Below are 19,905 nucleotides of genomic sequence, written 5' to 3'. Positions count from 1 at the left end.
TAGATATTAGCAAAAACTTTTTGACAGTGAGGGTGATCAATGAGTGGACCAGGCTGCCACGAGAGGTGGTGAGTTCTCCTTCAATGGAAGTCTTCAAACAGAGGCTGGACAGACATCTGTCTGAGATGGTTTAGTGAATCCTACATTGAGCAGGAGGTTGGACACTAGGACCCTGGATGTCCCTTTCCAACTCTAACATTGTCACGATCCATTTTTGGATGCGTGGCAGCTCTGGTTCCAACATGATTTAAGTGTAGCTTTTTTTTCCCTTCAGGCCAGCAGGGATTAATGTCAGTTTCCCTTGCTGCAACTCCAGAGTTGCTAGGTCAGCTGATATGGGTGGTGACCACTCCCACCATCCTTTAAATAGTCACTTGATGCTTCAGCTGACTGTCAGTGACAGAGCAATCTATGCTGACCAAGCCTGGAGAAAGGAGCTTTGCAGCAGAGAAAGTTGTTAAGCTAAGTTTTGTGTTTTTTAACTTGTCTGTCTCGTGCTTGTCACCCCCCCGTGTTGCACCATCTGCAGTGGTAAGGCTAGCGCCATTGCCGGCTAGTGCACTAGCCAGGGCAGTGTGAGATGACAGTGAGGGACGCGGTTTGTGATGTCGGCGGGGGGTGGGGGCGGGGGGACACACGCTTAGGGTGTTAGTAGAGTGCAGGGAAAGGCTAAGGTTCAAGCTCACGAGGTGTCGATCCCTCATTCCCTATTGGCAGGGCCTTCCTCTCCCCTTCACATCCTGTTGTGTGTGTGTTGTGCCGTCCGCTGGACCGACCATTGGGTCGTGACATATTGTGAAAAACATTCTTTGAGTCTGGAAAGTGATGATACGGCCCTGATCTCAACATCATCCAGTCTGTCTGGGATTACATGAAGAGACAGAAGGATTTGCACAAGCGACACACACAGAACATCTGTGGTTAGTTCTCCAAGACGTTTGGAATAACCTGCCTGCAGAGTTCCTTCAAAAACTGCACAAAGAGTGGTCAAAAAAATATTGATTTGATTTAGATTTATCTTGTTAATTCACTTTGCATTTTGGTAATTGATAAAAATAAACTATTAACACTTCTATTTTTGAAGGAATTCTTAGTTTAAAGCATTTTTTCGACACCTGCCTAAAAGTTTTGAAGAGTATTGCAGCTATCACAGAGCTTAAATCTCTGCGCAGTAAGTTTTTCTAGTGAAGGCAAATAAGTTTTTGTACTGTGGTGTAGTGACCACTGTGTCCGCTAGGGGGCGCTGTGTGGATGTCCCAGGAGAGAGGATGAGTGGCAGAATAATGAATGACCGTTATGTATCTCAAGGTGGGTGGCCTTGGGATGGAGACTTGTGTGTCTGTTGATCAGCAGTGATACTGCTGAGGTGCTGTTTCAATGTGTTTGAGAAGTCTCCAGGTAACTGTTGAAATGGATGGGACTAGTTACCTATAAACCCACCCAGGGGGTGTGTTTAAGAACCCTATTGTAAAAGACTATGTGAGTGTGTGAAGGACCTGTGATGAGGTCATAGCCATGTGACCCGGTGGGCGTGGCTACGGACCATATAAGTGAATGCTGGGACCGGGTTGGTCTGTTGTGGAAGGTCCCGTCTGAGAGAGATGGGGCTGTCTTCCTGACAGCAAGTGAATGCTGTGTTAATTGCTGCACGTGCCTGATAGTTCCCTGGAGGGAAAGGACGTCTGCAGTATGGAGAAACATCCATGAGGGAACCCTGACGGGTGAGATAACTGTGAGGCTGAAGAGCCTGTATATGGAACACTGCATACCCTGTGTGACCACAGGCTGGACAGAGTAAAGCTCTGTCATGGACGGTAAGCTGTTTATATGAACTTTATGTTGCTGCTGTGGTTTATGATGCTTGAATAAACCGCATGGACTGTTTTGGTTTTATGGAAAACCTGTGCCGAATGTGATTTATTGGCTGCCAAGCGAGTATCCCCAACCCGAATGACAGCGCTACCTTACAGTACTTAACGTGATAACTTCTACTATTTTTTCGTTTATTAGAAAAGCAACATAGATTTTTCCCTAGAGTACTTGAACTGTTTTACTGAAGCATAAAAGATCCTGCTTATTTTCCCATCTAAATGAGTGTTTGCAAATAATAACAACAATAAGTAAATTCATAGGGGTTTTCCACAAATGACTTTACAGCATGTCTACTAAAAGATCTGTTAAAGAAAATATTTACATTCCCCATTTATTAAGGAATTCTATATTTTATGGTTTCGCTGTTATTTCCTCTAGGAAATACATGACTAAATTGAAAACGGAGATTATTACCATTCCTCTTATGTCTGTCCTCACATAGTATGACTCTGTCAGTAGAGAATGAACATTATAGAGACACACCCCAAACTGAATGCATTTATACATTTTGAGGAAGCAAAATTGAGTGACATCACAATATACAGTTCTAATAAAATCTGCTTGAGATTATATATATATATATATATATATATATATATATATATATATATATATATATATATATATATATATATATATATATATATATATTTTTAATAGAAGAGACATCAAGAGAGCTGTAAAGTGCCTTTCTAGTGGAGCGTGGTCACTTCTACCAAGGGATTGGACGATTGTGACGCATTCACGGGATTGGTCATAAAAAACCTCTATATAAAACCTGTAAGTAATAAAGAAAAAAAATAACTTCATACCTGATAAGAATCCCCATTTGATAAATTGAGTTGCACTTCATATTTATCTATATCGAATATAGTCCAACTAACAAACAAACTATTATTCGGAGTCCTCTTCATCTCTTGTATGACTGGAGCATTCAATTTTGCTGAAATGTAAAAAAAAATAAATAAAAAAACCTAAATTATTACTAACAGCCCTTAGTCATCCTCCAAAGCTATTTATTTGCAATTTAACTTCTATAATAAGGCACAAACCAACCAACTTCCCAGCTGTCATGTACCGATACCAGGTAGCCAAGCATTGTAGTTTTCTTGGATGCCTAAGATAACCTTTAATAGGCGAATACAATGGAAATTTTCAGCGGCGTCTGAATGCACCCTCAGTCTTGTGAGGCCAAGTAGAAAAAGCCTGAGAAGTACAATTTCACATTGCATTGTTGACAGTTATTATCTTTTTTTTAAGAAAGGAAAATAAAATACTGTTGGGTACTTTTGTGGATTCTGGAGGTTTGCCAGTTGCTAAGGCAATTGGTAAACTGGTGACCGTAAAGGCCCCTGTTATGAATGAGTCACCGAGGAAAAAACAAAAAGCAAGCTAAGCCCAGAAAACCGGAGAGGTTGGTAACTAGCGGATTGCAGACCCCTGATCCTATACACACAACTAGCAGTAGCCGTGGAGCGTGCCTACGGTGGTCCTAGACGCCTCGTCACGGCCAGAGAACTAAATAAGCCTAAAGAAAGAAAGGGAAAATCTAAACTGCCCCAGAGCAGACCCCAAAGCAATAGACAGCCCCCAACATGTATTGTCGGTGAAACAAGATGAAAACACAAACACAGATAGAAAGATAGGCTGAGCAAACGATGGGGCCCTCACTAACTAGAAAGGACAGGAAAGAAAAGCTGCTGTTTGCAATCACGCAAAAACCCTGCCAAAAAATTTTTCAAACACGTCTGTTAGAAAAAGGCCCTGAAGTCGCTAGACTTCAATTCCCTATATCAGCACTCAGGTATATTCTGAAGACAGAGCAAAGAGATCAACTGATCAGAGACAAAATGGGGATTCAGCCCAGTCCCAGCCAGGGCTGGCTGAACACAAAAACTGAGTAAACCAGACGAAAACTCACATGAACAATAGCAGAGAAAACTTAGCTTTAAGAAGGCAGGAACCAAACTGGAAACCAGAAGCCACAGTCAGGAGAAATCACCAGCAAGAAACTAGGGAGTCGGCTGCCTTAAATCCAATCAGAAATTCCTTATGTCCAATCACAGTCCTCTTCCTCAGGTGGCCGGTCTCTGCCATTTAGATCAGCTTCATTACCTCCCTTCACCAACAGAGGGAGTCCAGATAGAGAACTCACTACTTCTCTGTCAGCACAGCCAGCTCCATAACCCTCACTAGAAGCCAGAGGCAAACCCGAAAATGAGCTCACAACAGGCCCCGTTACACATAACGATGTTCCAGCGATCCCACCAACGATTCGACATGGATGGGATCAATGGGACATCGTCAGGCTGATCGCTGGTGAGCTGTCACATAGAGAGCCCCTCCAGCGATCAGGACCACCGTGCACGCTGGTTTCTAATGTAAACATCGGGTATCCCGGAGCCGCGGCTATTGGATACCCGATGTTTACCTTGGAAACTGGCGTACACGCTGGTTTCCAAGGTAAACATCGGGTATGTAAGAGCCGCGCGGCTCCTGGATACCCGACGTTTACACCTTGGAAACCAGCGTGTACGCCAGTTTCCAAGGTAAACAGCGGGTATCCAAGAGCCGCGGCTCCTGGATACCCAATGTTTACATTAGAAACCAGCGTCGCTGATTGCTGGTCTCTCGCTGCCACAATGCGTGCTGGCCAGCGGGAGACCAGCGATCGAAAAATGGCCCAGGCCGATCGAGCACGATCAGCGATAACCGGCAGAGGGGCCGGTCGCTGATCACCGTCACACACCTCGATCTCGCTGGCGAGATCGCTGTGGTGTCACAAAATCAGTGCTCTCGCTGGCGAGATCGCTGTGTGTGACAGGGCCTTAACATAAATAGCTTCACATTAGCTAAATTGGCTCTACCTATACTTGCGATAATACATTTATATTATTAAGTTGGTTTCATGCTACTTGTATCTGCTTTATAAGAACAGTAAAACTCACCTATTGTATTGATATCATGGAAGCAAATGTAGGGTTTAATGTTGTGAGTTCTGTCTGTTACCACTGCCACAAGATAATTACATGCTTTATAATCCTTCTCTAATCTGAATAGGCACCCAACTGGAATTCCACTCTGATAGGTGTAAGTTTCACATGGCTCTCCTTTATCCAATAAGTCAAGAAACCTGAAATCCACAGCATAATATTAATAAACTGGATTATCATTAACAAACTCTGAAAATTACACATAATAATCACTTGGAATTTCTAAAATTTCCCAGTAGACTCTAAAAATATTTAAAAGGGAACTGATCTCATTAAAAAACATTATTCAGCTGACAATATGGGGTTAATCTGCAGGTAATAGCATTCTAAACCTGCCTGGTGCTTGCACTTAGACCCTGCCGCTGGGAGGAAATTAATTTTTGTTCCTCCTGGTAGCATTTGGGTTTTAGTCACAAGGGTGGCGCCGGCGCACTCTGTGTATGGTGAGCGGAAGCTGTAACTGCGCCCCCAGCACTGACTGACAGCCAGAGCTAATGCTGAGCTGCTGTCAGACAAGTGCGGGACGCTGTTTCAGCTGCCGTTCTCTATACACAAGAGCGGCAACTTAACCCACGCACGGTGCCACCCCGTGAATGAAACCCGAGTATTACCAGGAGGAATAAAGTTAATTTTGTCCCGACAGCAGGGGTCTAAGTGCTGGGCAGGTTCAGAACACTATTAACCTGAAGATTAACCCCATATCTGGAGGTTACTAGTGTTTTTTTTACGTGACCGCTTTAAATGGGTGACTTTACTAGGATACAATCTGTATCAGCCTTATATTTTGAAATGGAAACCTAAAGGGAATATGTTGGAAACCTAAAGGGTATATGTTGAAAATAAACCCCCCAAACTGTGAGCAACTACCAATCTGATTTGCACTACCTCTTTAGCTATGGTAGACCTCCTTTTGTAGTCACACCAGGGGTCATGGGGTGTGCGATATACAGCTGTGACCAAAACTTTTTGAGATTGACGCAATTTTTGCTTTTCACAAAGTTTGCTGCTTTTCGGTGTTTTTAGATGTTTCAGTCAGATGTGGTTACAATTATCAGAATTTCTTTCATTTTCAAACTTTTATTCACATATACATCATCATTACAACTATAGACCATTATTTGTCAAGACTTCTGAGTTAATTAAAATTCCTGTAGTTTTGGTTGGCCAACTGTTTTTTGTTTTTTTTTTGAGGATGGACCATGGGTTTTTAATTTGATTAACATCTGGGGAATTTCCTGGTGAAGGACCCAAAATGTCAATGTTTTGATCACTGAGCCACTTAGTTAAAACTTTTGCCATGTGACATGGTGGATAGAGCATCATTCCATCACCACATTGCTCCTGAAATGTTGGAAGAAGTTGCTCTTGGAGGATGTTTACATACTATTCTTTATTATGCAGATGTAGGATTCTGTCTCTTCATTTAATTCCAGATAGAGTTGATGATGTTGTAAAGTCCTCCCCATAGCCTGGAAGAGGTCATTCACATAAAGTGACAAAAGCTGGTTTCTCAACAATAACACATCATATGTCAATATTAATAGGCTAAATAAGCTAAATGTGGTGATATATGCATAGGGAACAATTCTAGGGAATCTAACACTCATGAGTCATGCATTGGCAAAAATTCTCAGTATTCATGGCACTGCTTTCTTCCTGATAAATTGTAAGGAGAATCCTCACGCCTTCTTTAAAATGTTAATATACATATTAGTCTGAAACCTCTGGCTTTGTCTGTCTGTACATGTCCCTGTGATGTTCTGCCCAGTATGTTAAAGGTTTGCTCTTTATATAATTGTTGCTCTTGTCTTTTCACAATACACAAGTGCAAGTGGTTGGCGTTTCCAAGACAGATTAATGTTCAGTCCCTTCACAAGTGCAGCTGCATTACCCTCTAGCAGCTGCCGATTGGTTGCATTCTATGGTGCCTGGAGAACACTGTATTACTACTGGTCAGTTCCGTAGACATGTTCTGTTCGGTTGTCTGAACCGTGCACCTCTACCATTTCCAGTTGTTTTTTCTACATCTAGATCTGGGGTCTCAAAATCAGTAAATGGGCCACAAGTAGAAAAAAAAATTCAAAGTAGGTGGGCCATATTCCTTGTAGGACAAGATAACATTTTCAGTTACACCATTTATCTTCTCTTCTTTTGTGTCTTGGTATAATAAAGTTATATTTTTTTGCATGTTTATTTTTATGGTGTTGATTGTATGGACTATGGTACAGTTTTATAGCTTGGGTGGTTCCAGACAAAATGATACCAAATGTGTATCTTTGTGGTTTACTTTCATTATTGATATTAACCCCTTAATGAACGAGCCAATTTTGACCTTAATGACCAAGCCAAATTTTACAATTCTGACGAGTGTTAATTTATGAGGTTACAACTTTGGAACGCTTCAACGTATTCCACTAATTCTGAAACTGTTTTTTCATGACATATTGTACTTCATGATATTGATAAAATTTCTTTGATATAACTCGTATATTTGTGAAAAAAATTGAAATTTGGAGAAAATTTGGAAAATTTATAAATTTTCAAACTTTGAATTCTTATGTCCTTAAATCAGAGAGATATGTCACAAAAAATAGTTAATAAATAACATTTCCCACATGTCTACTTTACATCAGTACAATTTTTTTAAATTTTTTTGTTTTGTTAGGAAGTTAAAAGGGTTAAAAGTTGACCAGCGATTTCTCATCTTTCCAACAAAATTAACAAAACCATTTTTTCTAGGGACCACCTCAAATTTGAAATGACTTTGAGGGGGCTATATGACAGAAAATACTCAAAAGTGACACCATTCTAAAAACTGCACCCCTCAAGGTGCTCAAAACACATTCAAGAAGTTTATTAACCCTTCACATGCTTCACAGGAATTTTTGGAATGTGGAAAAAAAAAAATGAACATTTACTTTTTTTTCACAAAAAAAATTTAATTTTAGACCATTTTTCTTTATTTTCACAAGGGTAACAGGAAAAAAAAACAAAAAAAAAACCACAAAATTTGCTGTGCAATTTCTCCTGAGCATGGAGATACCCCAATATGTGAGAGAAAACCACTGATTGGGCACATGGCAGGGCTCAGAAGGGACGGAGCACCATTAGACTTTTTGAATGCAAATTTAGCTGGAATAATTAGCAGACCCCATGCTCCGTTTGGAAAGCCCCTGATGTGCCTTAACAGTGGAAACCCCCACAAAGTGACCCAATTTTGGAAACCCCCATCCCTTAAGGATTTTATCCAGGGGGTATAGCGATCATTTTGAACTCACAGGTACGACACAGAATTTGTTAATATTAGATAGTCATATTGAATATGTTGTCATTAGCGTTGAGCACAAGTGCTCGCTACTCCAGCTTACATCGGGTGCTCGGGTACACACCAAACATCTCGGGTGCTCAAGTGACATGCTCAAGTCCCTGCATGTTTCACAGCTGTTGGACACCCCCAAAAATACATGTGAGGATCCGAAATATATATGTGCATACCAGAGCACTCGATACATACTGGAGTAGCGAGTACTTGTGCTCAACACTATCATATCGTAATTTTTTTGTTTTACTTTTGAAAATCCCCCAATTCTAACACCAACCCTAACACACCCTTAAACCTAACACAACCCTATAACCCCAACCCAACCCAACCCTAACTGCAAAGAATGGAAAAAATATAAATATTTTATCATTTTTATCTAAGGTGGTGACAAAGGGGCTTTGATTTATTATTTTTATTTTGATCACTGTCATAGTGATCAAAAAGAACCAAAAGGAAAAATTTCCTATTATTGCCGGGTATCGGACGTCAGATCTCAGCGGGCGCACTGCGCATGCGTCCAACATTTGTTTTCCAGGAAAATGACATCGGAAAAGAGGACGGAGCAAGAGTGACTGTGGGATGGTGGTGGCACCGGGGGGTTGAGTCATAATTTCTCTCTCCTCTGACATGTATATCATGTCAGAGGAGAGAGAAATTCTTTGAAATAGCCGGCACACTTTTTTTGTGATCGGACACCGTAAAATACATCCATGATCAAGCTCTCCAGGGTCTCCGCAACCCCCAGTAGCCGAGACTACGTAGATTTTCCGACTCTGTGGGGTGCTACAGCCTTATTTCTGATTTCTGTTTTAAAACGGCAATAAGGGAATAAGTACCCTTAGCGGCCACCATTTTAATGCGTATCGGCAGTCGCTAAAGGGTTAAAATAGCGTTTTTAATGGGTAAATATTTTTCCGTTATTTTTCATAATTTCTAATGAAGGTTGCTTTTTTTCTTAATTTTTAACTCAGTTCCTATATGGAACATTAAAGGGGTTATCCAGGACTTTTATTATTTTTGTATATGGGACTAAGAACTAACAGGCAGGTAGTTGTTAGCCATCAGCCTGTTCTGCAAGGGGAGGATCTCTGACGGTGATTCTTCTCTTTTATTTCATCTCGTCAGTAAAGCAGCTTTTCCTTTTCCAGGGTGCCATGTTGACAGTGGTCACTTCTGTAAAAGATGGGGAGCCGGCTGTCAATCAGCACGACATCGGCAGAGATGCTCCGTCAACAGAACAGAGCAAAAGAGAAGACACCGATTTGTTGACATGACATTGGCGGTAGCAGGTGAATCACCAGCCTAAGTGCTATATGACAGAAATCGTCACCAGGCAGGTAGCTAACAAGTACCTACCTGTTCGTTCTTAGACCCACACGCAAAAATAACTCAATTCCTTGATAAACTTTTTAACTTTTATTTGCCTCATCTCTGATCTAATGTCCAGCAATAGTTTTGTACTGCAGGATATTAGATCTGTCAATTTTACATTGATATTTCTCTGACCCGAAGGCTATTACTTGGACTCTGGTTGTGAAGGCAACTATCAGCACCATGAACAGGGAGACCCCTCTCTCAAATAACCTTCTAAATATAAGTGTCACTATTGCCAGCAATATACAAAAGGGGTTAAACAGCCACGATCGATGTGAATACCTATCATGGGTTTTACTGCAAGGTGTCAGCTATGTTATACAGATGACTCCCACTGATGATGATGCCCGGGCTCCTGTTGTGACATACATGTACGCCAGATGTCGGGAAAGGATTTAAAAAAAAAAAAAAAAAAAAAAAAAACACCTCCTATCCATATTTACCTACCATCAGCGATCCAGCAGTGCGGGAGAGAATGAGACCCCTCGCTTTGACACACTGCATTCTGACAAACTCTGCGCCGACGTGCTCCACATTCGGCCTGCTCTTTGATGTCCAAAAGATGCTCTGAAAAGACTTGGGGGCCGCATTTGGCCCTCAGACAGTGTGTTTCAGACCCATGATCTAGATAAAATCTTGGCTTTATAGTCATCTGCTTAATTTTCGCTAAAGGGGTTGTACAGAATTAGAAAAATAGCACCATAGCTGTGAGCAGAAAGTGTGTGATATTGCAGGTTAACACCACTGACGTCAATGGAAAAAAAACACACTGGAAGAGGTTTCGGGAAGATAAAAACATTTTTTTCACGTCAGTCATTCGCTTTACAACAAATTTTGATAAGTAGGTTTACCCATTACTACTTCACCACTGAGATAAACCAATTAATATTGTAATTGGACGAATCACAGACCTGTAGACTGAAGATTCCCTGAGTGGGTACTTGTATAATTGCACAGACATAAGAAATCCACTTAGCCCAATATTATAACTCCACGGAAAGACCTGCATGCACAGCGAACGTCAAATCATACTGCGATCTTACTTACGGCGTTGGCTGCTTGTTTCCTACTGCGGGACATGTAATACCTTCAGAGAGCCTACATGAAAAAAAAGCATAGAAAGTATTAATCTCTCTTTCCTTCTTCCGGTTCATGCAATTACTTAATTCCATTGAGAATTTGTTGCTGGTACCTCTATGGAGAGCGCTCAGGAGCTGAATTCGATGTACACAGGGCGGGTGTGCCACTACTATACAGCAGCATCTCACCACAATGGGACAGCCCTTTATTACTTATGTATGAGCAAATCAGATTCTTCTGCCTTAATTTGCATAATTTCTTAAACAACAATTATTTAATCGAAAGTTACCTACCAGTAACGCAAGCTGTAGTTAACATTGGGTGGGTAAATTTCTCCGGGTTGCCAAGTACAATTCATATAGTTCTTATAGTACCAAACACAATTCATATTTCTCACCATAGTTCTTGGGTTGCCTGTAAATTATTGCAAACTGCTTGTTATGAACACAGAAATGCATTAAGCACAAAAGCAGTCTTAAAGCCATGTTGCAATATAGAGTTAAATATGTAAAAAGTAAAACAACAAACTGTGCTCTTCAACACTGAAAATGCAACGCCAAGAAGCAAAAGTCTGGAATTATGGAAATCACATGATGGAGAGACAAGTTAATGATATGAAAATGATGAAGGAAAACAAGAGAAATTGGATAAAAAATGTCAAAACATCTTGAATTATTCAGTATGGAGTATGTGCGCAACGAAAAGAAATCCTCACATTCAAGCAACTTGGTGCCATCAATGCGGTTATCCCCATATATGATGATGCCTGTGCGGAGCTGAGCCTGCATCAAATCTGACAGATGTTGGCAGAGTTACACAGCCAACATCTGACATCTAACAGCAGTGAGCAGAGCGGAGATCAACCCACTGCTGTTAACCTATTAAATGCTGCAGCCAATTTCTGACAGCAGCATTAACAGCACACAGTCCAAGGAGTGCACCAATCCACATGCCTTTTATCCACCCCCTTCCCTCACCAAAGTTCTCTGTGTACCAATGGAGTGCCATGACAGCTGGGGGCCCGGTCAAGACCACAATGCTTCAAAGGAGACCATGATTTTTAATATATTCTGCAATACTGTGGTATTGCAGTATACAGTACACGCAATCAACCAATCACAGGTTCAAGTCCTTTAATGGAACTAAAAAAAAAAGTTTTAAAAAGTGAATATATAAAAATATGAATCCCCCTTTACACCATTAAATAATGAATATTTTTTATGAAAATAAACACATTTGGTATCGGATCCATAAAAATCCAAATATAAAATGACTTAACCCAGGGGTTTGCAATTAATTTTCTTTAGGGGCCACATTGAACCAACGTTGAATGGTAACGTGAATGGTGTTATATAAAACTGTGTGGATGGAAAAATCAAAAAGTTATGGTTCTTGGAAAACAAAAAAAAAATTAAAGCACCCAAAAATTAGAATAGCATCTGGTTGGGGAGAGGATAAGCTGTCTGTTCAGACAGGACTTTGGACACAGACTTCTGTGCCAAGCAAATAACTATCCTCACAGACATGTAAATCTAAAAAAAATGGAAGGTGGGCTACTACATCAAGATAAGTGTTGCTGTCTCCAATAAGTCAACCAGATATCCCTTCCCTATGTAAATACTTTCTTACCTGCAGCCAATGGAGATGTGAACCGCTTCACTTCACTTGTCCTATTGTCACATACAGTGGAAATCCTTAACGTGAGATCTTTGTTTAAATCAATTCTATTATTAAAAAACTTTGTATAATAAGGATTTTTATCTTTCCCTCCAAGAGGCTGAAAAATATTATAAGAGAAAGGGAAGAAAAACATTTGTTTATCTATATAATCTACAAGAAATATTTACTCTAGTTAAAACTAGAGCTGAGCAAAAAAAAATTGCATGATTATGGTCTAGCGACTATGTTAGTAGACCGCAACCAGCGAACCAGAGCCCTGTGAGCCTCATTCTATTTGGAACATCTGTGCCGTGTCTTCAAATTACTGGACCACCGAGATGTCATGCGTGCATTGCACTGCAACGTAATGACGAGTTGGCAGCCTACTAATCAGAAGAAGTGCCAGGGATGTTGCAAGTAGGAGGACGTTCACTGTGCTTTGATCCGGTGGCCATCGACTACAGATGTTGCCGCTGGACCAGAATACTGAGAATCTTTCTGGTCAACCCAATAGAAAACCTTAAACAATTAGGTTAAGGGAAAAGTAACAAATGGAAATAAAAGTGACGCTGAAGTAGAGAATCAGTCTAGAACATAGTTTAACACTTTTATTGGATGAACAAAATAACATTACAAGGCTATGAGTTTCAGTGTCATACCGATGCCTTCTTCAGGTTAATCATCTCTTTCAAAGACTAGTTCAGCAATACCTTTACGTGGTCAGTCAGTTTCTACATTACTGAGAAATCATTGTTTAAAACTGAGAAGCAAATAAGGCTGAAGGACTATGGTATATCTGAAGTCTCTGTCACTCCAACTCTATTCCCTGCCCAATGCTGCCTCCTCCTGTTTGACTGACAGCTCCTTTGCCTGCCAGAGGGAGGCAGTACTAGGCAGGGAAAAGAGCTGGAGTGAAAGAGGCTTCAGAGCCACAAATAGCTTTTCAGACTCATTTGAACAGCAATTCAAATGCCGATTTCTCAATAATGGAGGAATGGACTGGCCATGTAGTTATTGCTGGACTTGTCTTTGAAACATGGATTTTTGTGATAAACTCACCGTAAAATCTTTTTCTCTGAGACGCTCATTGGGGGACACATATTCTGTGGGTGTATGCTTCTGCCGCTTGGAGGCTGACACTAAGTGAAAAAAAGGGGTTAGCTCCTCCTCTGCCGTATACACCCTCTCCCCCATTGCGGGAGGAAATCAGTTTGGTGCCAAAGCAGTAGCACAACAAAATCAGCCTTAATACAGGTACCACATGTCCAGAAAAAGACTACCCTCATATCACATAAATGAGCATTAATTAAACAAAACAGAAGCCAACTTGGCTATCAGGGTGGGTGCTGTGTCCCCCAATGAGCGTCTCGGAGAAAAGGATTTTACGGTGAGTTTATCACAAAAATCCATGTTTCTCCTTCGCCTCATTGGGGGACATAGATACTGTGGGACATCCTAAAGCAGTCCTTGGGTGGGAGATTGACTCACCGATACAAGCTACAGGCACCTCCTGTTTAAAGGTGCGCCACTGCTGCTTGGAGAATCCTTCTACCCAGGCTCGCATCCGCTGAGGCCTGAGTATGGATATTATAATGTTTGGCAAATGTGTGCAGGCTGGACCAGGTTGCTGCCTTGTAAACCTGTTCCAACGAAGCCTAGTGACGAAACACCCAAGAGTCGCCCACTGCCCAAGTAGAATGCTCTCTGATCCCTGCTGGAATTGGCGCGCCTCTAATGTGGTAGGACTCCTGAATAGTCAAACGAATCCATCTGGCTATGGTCGATTTCGAGGCAGCGAGTCCCTTCCTGCGCCCTTCGGGGAGCATGAACAGCGTATCCGTCTGACAAAAGGGTGCCATCCTCGACACGTACCTCCGGAGGGCTCTTACCAGATCTAACGCGTGAAGAGCCTTTTCCACACGGTGCTGGACAAAATGAAGGCAAGACAACATCCTCATTCACGTGAAATGAGGAAACGACCTTCGGCAGAAACGGAGGGGCTGGTCTGAGCACCAACTTATCCTTATGGAAAGTGAGAAACTGGGTCGGCAGGATAGGGCCGCCAGCTCAGAGACCCGCCTGATGGAAGTTATGGCTACTAGGAACACCACTTTCCAGGGAAGGTACTGCAAAGAGACATCTTGTAGTGGTTCAAATGGATCTTCCTGCAGAACACTTAGGACCAGGTTAAGGTCCCAGGCGTCCATAGGCGCCTTATAGGGAAGTACCAAGTGGGAGACTCCCTGGATGAAAGTCTTAACCTCCAAATTGGTAGCAATTCTGCGCTGGAACAGGACAGACAGAGCCGATATTTGTCTCCTGAGGGAGCTTGGGGCTAACCCTGAGTCTAGGCCAGACTGGAGAATGGCTAAGATGTTGGAGATAGATAGTCTCAGTGGAGAACAACCACGGCCCCGACACCAAGCAAAGAACACCTTCCAGGTGTGATGATAAATACATACCGAGGCAAGCTTCCGGGAGCTAACCATTGTAGCGACCACCTCGCGCCCAAACCCCGCCTGGGTTAGAATCCAAGATTCAACGGTCACAGCATCAAACACAGGGCCCCTGAGTTCGGGTGGCAAATTGGCCCTTGAGAAAGTAGATCTGGGCGCTCTGGTAGACGCCAAGAGACGTCGGCGAGCAGCTGCATTAAATCTGCGTACCCCGCTCGACGGGGCCAGTCTAGGGCCAGCAGAAATCGCCAGAACCCCTTTCATCCTTATCCCTTTGATGACTCTCGGAAGTAGTGGCAGCGGGGGAAATAGATATGGGAGGCGGAATTGGTTCCATAGCAGAACCAACGCATCCACAGCGGTTGCCTGCGGGTCTCTGCCCATGCAACATATGTGGGCCCTTGGCGTTCACCCTGGAAGCCATCAGATCCACATCTGGAGTTCTCCAGTGACAACTCTGCTGGAAGACCTCAGAATACAATGACCACTCTCCGGACGCAAGACGATCCTGCCGACTGAGAAAGTCTGCCGCCCAGTTTTCCACGCTCGGGATATAGACTGCCGAAATCACAGCGTGGTTTGCTTCGGCCCACTGAAGCACGTGCCCCACCTCGCGCCTGGTTGCTCTGCTGCGGGTGCCCCCTTGGTGATCTATGTAAGCCACCGCCGTGGCGTTGTCCGATTGAATTCGGACGGGGCGGCCTGCTAAGAAGTGATGAAACTGTCGCAAAGCAGCCGAATTGCTCGTATTTCCAGTTAGTTGATCGGGAGGCAGGCCTCCTGCGGAGCCCATCGCCCCTGGGCCGTGTGGTGCGAAACACAGCTCCCCAGCCGGGGAGACCGCCGTCGTTGTCATCGTCAACCAATGGTCTGTGGAAAAGGGTTTCCCCTGGGTCAGAGAAGAACTGGTCCTCCGCCACCCGAGTGACCGCCTGACTTGAGGGGACATTCGGCACTGCCGATCGAGCGTGAAAGAATTCTCGTCCCAGGCTGACAAGAGGGCGTGCTACAGAGGGTGAAGATGGAACTGGGCGAATGGTATCGCTTCCATTGCTGCCACCATTTTTCCTAGAATCCTCATCCCGAACCGGATGGCATGAGGGACTGGTTGGTGAAGCATACGGACTCCCTGCCGGAGAGCTAGTGCTTTGTCAAGAGGGAGAATTACCGACCCTCGGCAAGGGTTGAAGATAATTCTTGAGAAGGAACTCCTCTGAACTGGCACAAGTGACAACTTCTTCGCCTTGACCAACCACCCTAAGCGGGCAAGAGTATCTAGCGAGATGTTGACATTCTTCCCCGCATGCCCATATTGAATGACCCTTGACCAAGAGGTCATCCCAATAAGGCCAGATGACTATTCCTCGAGAATGCAGTAGAGCCATGACAACTGCCATAACTTTTGTGAACCTCTGGGAGTCGTGGCTAGCCCGAAGGGTGGCGCTACGAACTGAAAATGACGACCGTTGATGGCGAAACTTAGAAACCTTTGATGAGGAGGACCAATGGGAATGCAGATAAGCATCCTGGATGTCAATCAAGACCAAGTATTCTCCCTGCTTAATGGCCGATATGACTGAACGGAGAGACTCCATCCGGAAAGGTATGATCCTGATGAATTTGTTCAGAAACTTCAGGTCCAAAAACCCGGTCCGCCAGGCCTAACCTTTTTGGGAACCGCAAACAGGTTGGAATAAACACCCCGAGCCCTTTTGTGCACTGGCACGGGAACAATGACCCCGCTGTGCTGGAGCGATTTGATGGCTCCTAACAGAGCCATTGCCTGGGTATCCACCCTGGGAAGACGAGAAAGAAAAAACCGTCATGGAGGGTATCTGACAAATCTTATTTTGTAACCTGAGGCCACCAACTCCTTTACCCATGTGTCACGTGTGACCCTGAACCAGACATGGCAAAACCAGAGTAGTCGGCCGCCCACCTTGCTGGTGTCGTCAGGCAAACGCCTTGAGTCATTTGGCTGACGATCTTTGGGATCTGGATCCCCTCGATCTAGGCTGCTGAGAACACATTCTACCCAATAGGTTGATTCTATAAAAAACCTGCCGCTCCCTATCCTGGTTGGGGCGGCTTGAAGCAGCAGACTTGGCCGCTGTGGTCCACCCGAGGTTGCGAAAGGCCCGGAAACGTGCCTCAAACAGGTGGCAAAAACGCAGTTTAACCTTTGTTGAGGTTCCTCCTGTGGAGTTGATCTAACTTTTCCACAAATAGATGGCCGTACTGATAAGGCAGGAAAGTCAAGGACTTCTTGGACATAGAATCAGCCCGCCATGTCCTTAACCATAGAGCTCTTCTGATAATTGAAAATTGCGTTAGCGGCAGCAAGTGCCGCGCAATTGGATGCATCCACAGATGCATTGATTATGTCGTCTCCGGCCATCGCGATCTCCGATATCTCTGCAGGTAGATCTTGCCCCTGCACGACCTTGTTCCCAAGTCACTGCAAACGAGGGAGAGCGCTGATCCTGACGCCTCCTATACTGAGCGAGCCAAGCTCTCTATGAGACGATCCGTGGGATCCTTAATAGAAGAACCCCTAGGTACGGATAACAGGGTTTTAGTGGCGCGAAACCGGTGGATCCACCATCAGAGATTGTGTCCATTTTCTACGAAGGTCCGGGGCAAATGGATACCTTGCTTCGAGTGCCCCTTTTGACCCGAGAAAAGCCTGTCCGGTCGTTTCCTGTGTCACTGCACTATGTCCTCAAACTCAGTGTGGCAAAAAAAAAAAAAAATAAACTCTGAGTGGCCTCTTCACTCGCTTAAATGCCACCTTATGCCCCTTCGCCGCTGAGAGATCATCTTCAATCCCCAAGGTCTGATTGACGGCTTCTATGAGGCTGTCCACGGTTTCATGTGACCCTGGAGTATCCGGGTCAAGGGGCTCGACTGAGCCGAAATCTAAGGTCTGCTCGCTATCGACCACTGGTGACAGGGAGCGGGAAGCATAACTTACGGATGCCAATGCACCGGATGGGCTGGGCGACACCGTGTGGATTCTTTTCCCGGGTCTGCCTGGAATGAGCGCGGCCCCTGCAGGCCGAAGGCTCTTGTGAGGTGGAGGTTCCCTCTAAGGCCGGCAAGCCACTGTTCCTGCCTCTATCTGGGGCATGAAGGGACCCTCGTAAGCGATGCCATGGACTGTGATAGGGCCCACTCCGGGAGGTCACAGATGAAGGCTCCTGGGCGCGTTCGGACTCGCAGGCCTCGCATAATCGCTTGCTCTGTGCCCGTGGGAATGCAGCCCGACCAGAGATGCATGCAGCGTAAAAAAATAAATAAACACGTGTGCATCTTTGCTTTTTCGGACCTGCTGTATCTGTCCGCTGCTGTGGGGGGGGGAGGTCTGCACCCCGTCTTTCCTGTAGCGTGGCCTTCCGCAGCACATACCCCAGTCCTGTTCCCCCACGCATCCTGGACGCCTCTTCACCTCGAATTCGCGAACCCCAGCTGTGAGGCGGGCCTGCTAGTATATGGACCGCTCCGGGGTGGTACGTCCAGCTTTGCGGCCTAGCCGCGCTCCAAAGCCGGGGACTAAATTTATTCACGGCCGCCCAGGCCTGAGAGGCGGGCCCCCGGAAGTGAAGCACGGCCCAGAGGCGGGACTTCCGGCCTCGGCCTAGCTCCGGTTAAAGCCGCAGCCTCAGTTTACCCACTGCCTGCGACGGGGGAGGGGGCGCTGACCTTCCATGGCGCCGAAAACTGGCGCTGCTTACTGGCGCAGACTACCCACAGCGCACCCATCGGCTAAGGGCTCCACCTGTTGATTTGCCCGCTGGCATCCATTCTGGTCCCGGCGCTTTAAGCTGCTAGCAGTTGCACACCTGATGGGAGCAGGCACGCAGAGCCCAGAGGCCCAGGCCATCCTCCTCTGACGATCCTCTTCAGCTTCTTGAGCTCAGGTATGTGAAGGGGGCCTCGAACAATAGGACGGTGCAGGCACCCTAGCTCCATCTAACCCCTTCAAGGGGTGAGGAGAGGGACCGTCCGCCGCCTTGCAGCACCATCGTCTTGCATTGGTGGAGCAGTGGGGGCCGCTCGGACTGTCTTGTGCCTCTGTACAGCCAATGGTTTCAATACCTAGGGGTGGTCAGGGCTAAGTCCGGCATCATGTCCCACGTCGTGGGAGAGGATACGTGGAGGGACACTCGCACATGCTCGCCTGTTGATGGTTTGGGGAAATCGGACCCTTTCAATAGGGTCCGTTGCCCATATCTTATCTTCATAGAGGAGAAAAAAAAAAAAAGTCTGGGGAAAACGGCCCAGATATGTCCCACGATGCGGGAAAGGATATGTGGAGGCTATACTCACACGTGCTCGCCCGTTGGTGGTTTGGGGAGATCGGACCCTTTCAATAGGGTCAGTCGCTCCTTGTCTCATCTTCGTGGAAAAAAGAAAAAAAAAGTCTGGAGAAAAACAGACGTGTGTGCCTCCAAAGGACACTAAGCAAAAAACTGATTGATTTCCGCCCGCAATGGGGGCGAGGGTGTATACGACGGAGGAGGAGCTAACCTCTTTTTTTCACTTAGTGTCAGCCTCCAAGCGGCAGACGCATACACCCACAGTATCTGTGTCCCCCAATGAGGCAAAGGAGAAAGAGAGGATTGGCCTGAAGAAGGAGTTGGTAAGATGCTGAAACGCATTGTAATCTTATTTTATTAATCCATTACAAATGCTAAACTATACCATAGGTTGATTTCCTATTTAAGTGGCGCTATTGTTCCATTTTTTTTTTTTGCTTCTTCTTTAACTACATTCCTATGAGACATTAGTTCTCTGCCTAATGTGTATCATAGAATCGTAGAGTTGGAAGGGACCTCCTGGGCCATCTGGTCCAACCCCCTGCTCAAAGCAGGATTCGCTAAATCATCCCAGTCAGATGTCTGTCCAGCCTCTGTTTGAAGACTTCCATTGAAGGAGAACTCACCACTTCTCGTGGCAGCCTGTTCCACTCATTGATCACTCTAACTGTCAAAAAGTTTTTTCTAATATCTAATCTGTGTCTCCTCCCATTCAGTTTCATCCCATTGCTTCTAGTCTTTCCTTGTGCAAATGAGAATAAAGTTGATCCTTTTACAATGTGACAGCCCTTTAGATATTTGTAGACAGCTATTAAGTCTCCTCTCAGTCT

The 19,905-nt window shown here is 44.7% G+C and overlaps 1 protein-coding gene across 3 annotated transcripts in view; it reads right to left on the bottom strand.

Moving 5' to 3' along the window:
- The window catches only part of LOC141048095 (interleukin-13 receptor subunit alpha-1-like), a 142,785-nt gene that overhangs the window by 50,328 nt on the left and 72,552 nt on the right, over window positions 1–19,905 (bottom strand). For all 3 annotated transcript variants that reach the window (XM_073543488.1, XM_073543485.1, XM_073543484.1), the window contains exons 3-7: window positions 12,271–12,418; window positions 10,935–11,055; window positions 10,609–10,659; window positions 4,821–5,005; window positions 2,685–2,815 (exon numbers count right to left, since the gene is read on the bottom strand). In XM_073543488.1, coding sequence (XP_073399589.1) covers window positions 2,685–2,815; window positions 4,821–5,005; window positions 10,609–10,659; window positions 10,935–11,055; window positions 12,271–12,418 — 636 coding nt within the window. The remainder of the gene's footprint in view (window positions 1–2,684; window positions 2,816–4,820; window positions 5,006–10,608; window positions 10,660–10,934; window positions 11,056–12,270; window positions 12,419–19,905) is intronic.

This window comes from Dendrobates tinctorius, unplaced genomic scaffold, assembly GCF_039654945.1.
Source record: "Dendrobates tinctorius isolate UK_male_01 unplaced genomic scaffold, ASM3965494v1 ptg000133l, whole genome shotgun sequence".
NCBI classification, from domain to species: Eukaryota; Metazoa; Chordata; class Amphibia; order Anura; family Dendrobatidae; genus Dendrobates; species Dendrobates tinctorius.
Note: the sequence above shows the minus strand (reverse complement) of the source record. Positions and strands in the feature narration are given on the sequence as shown.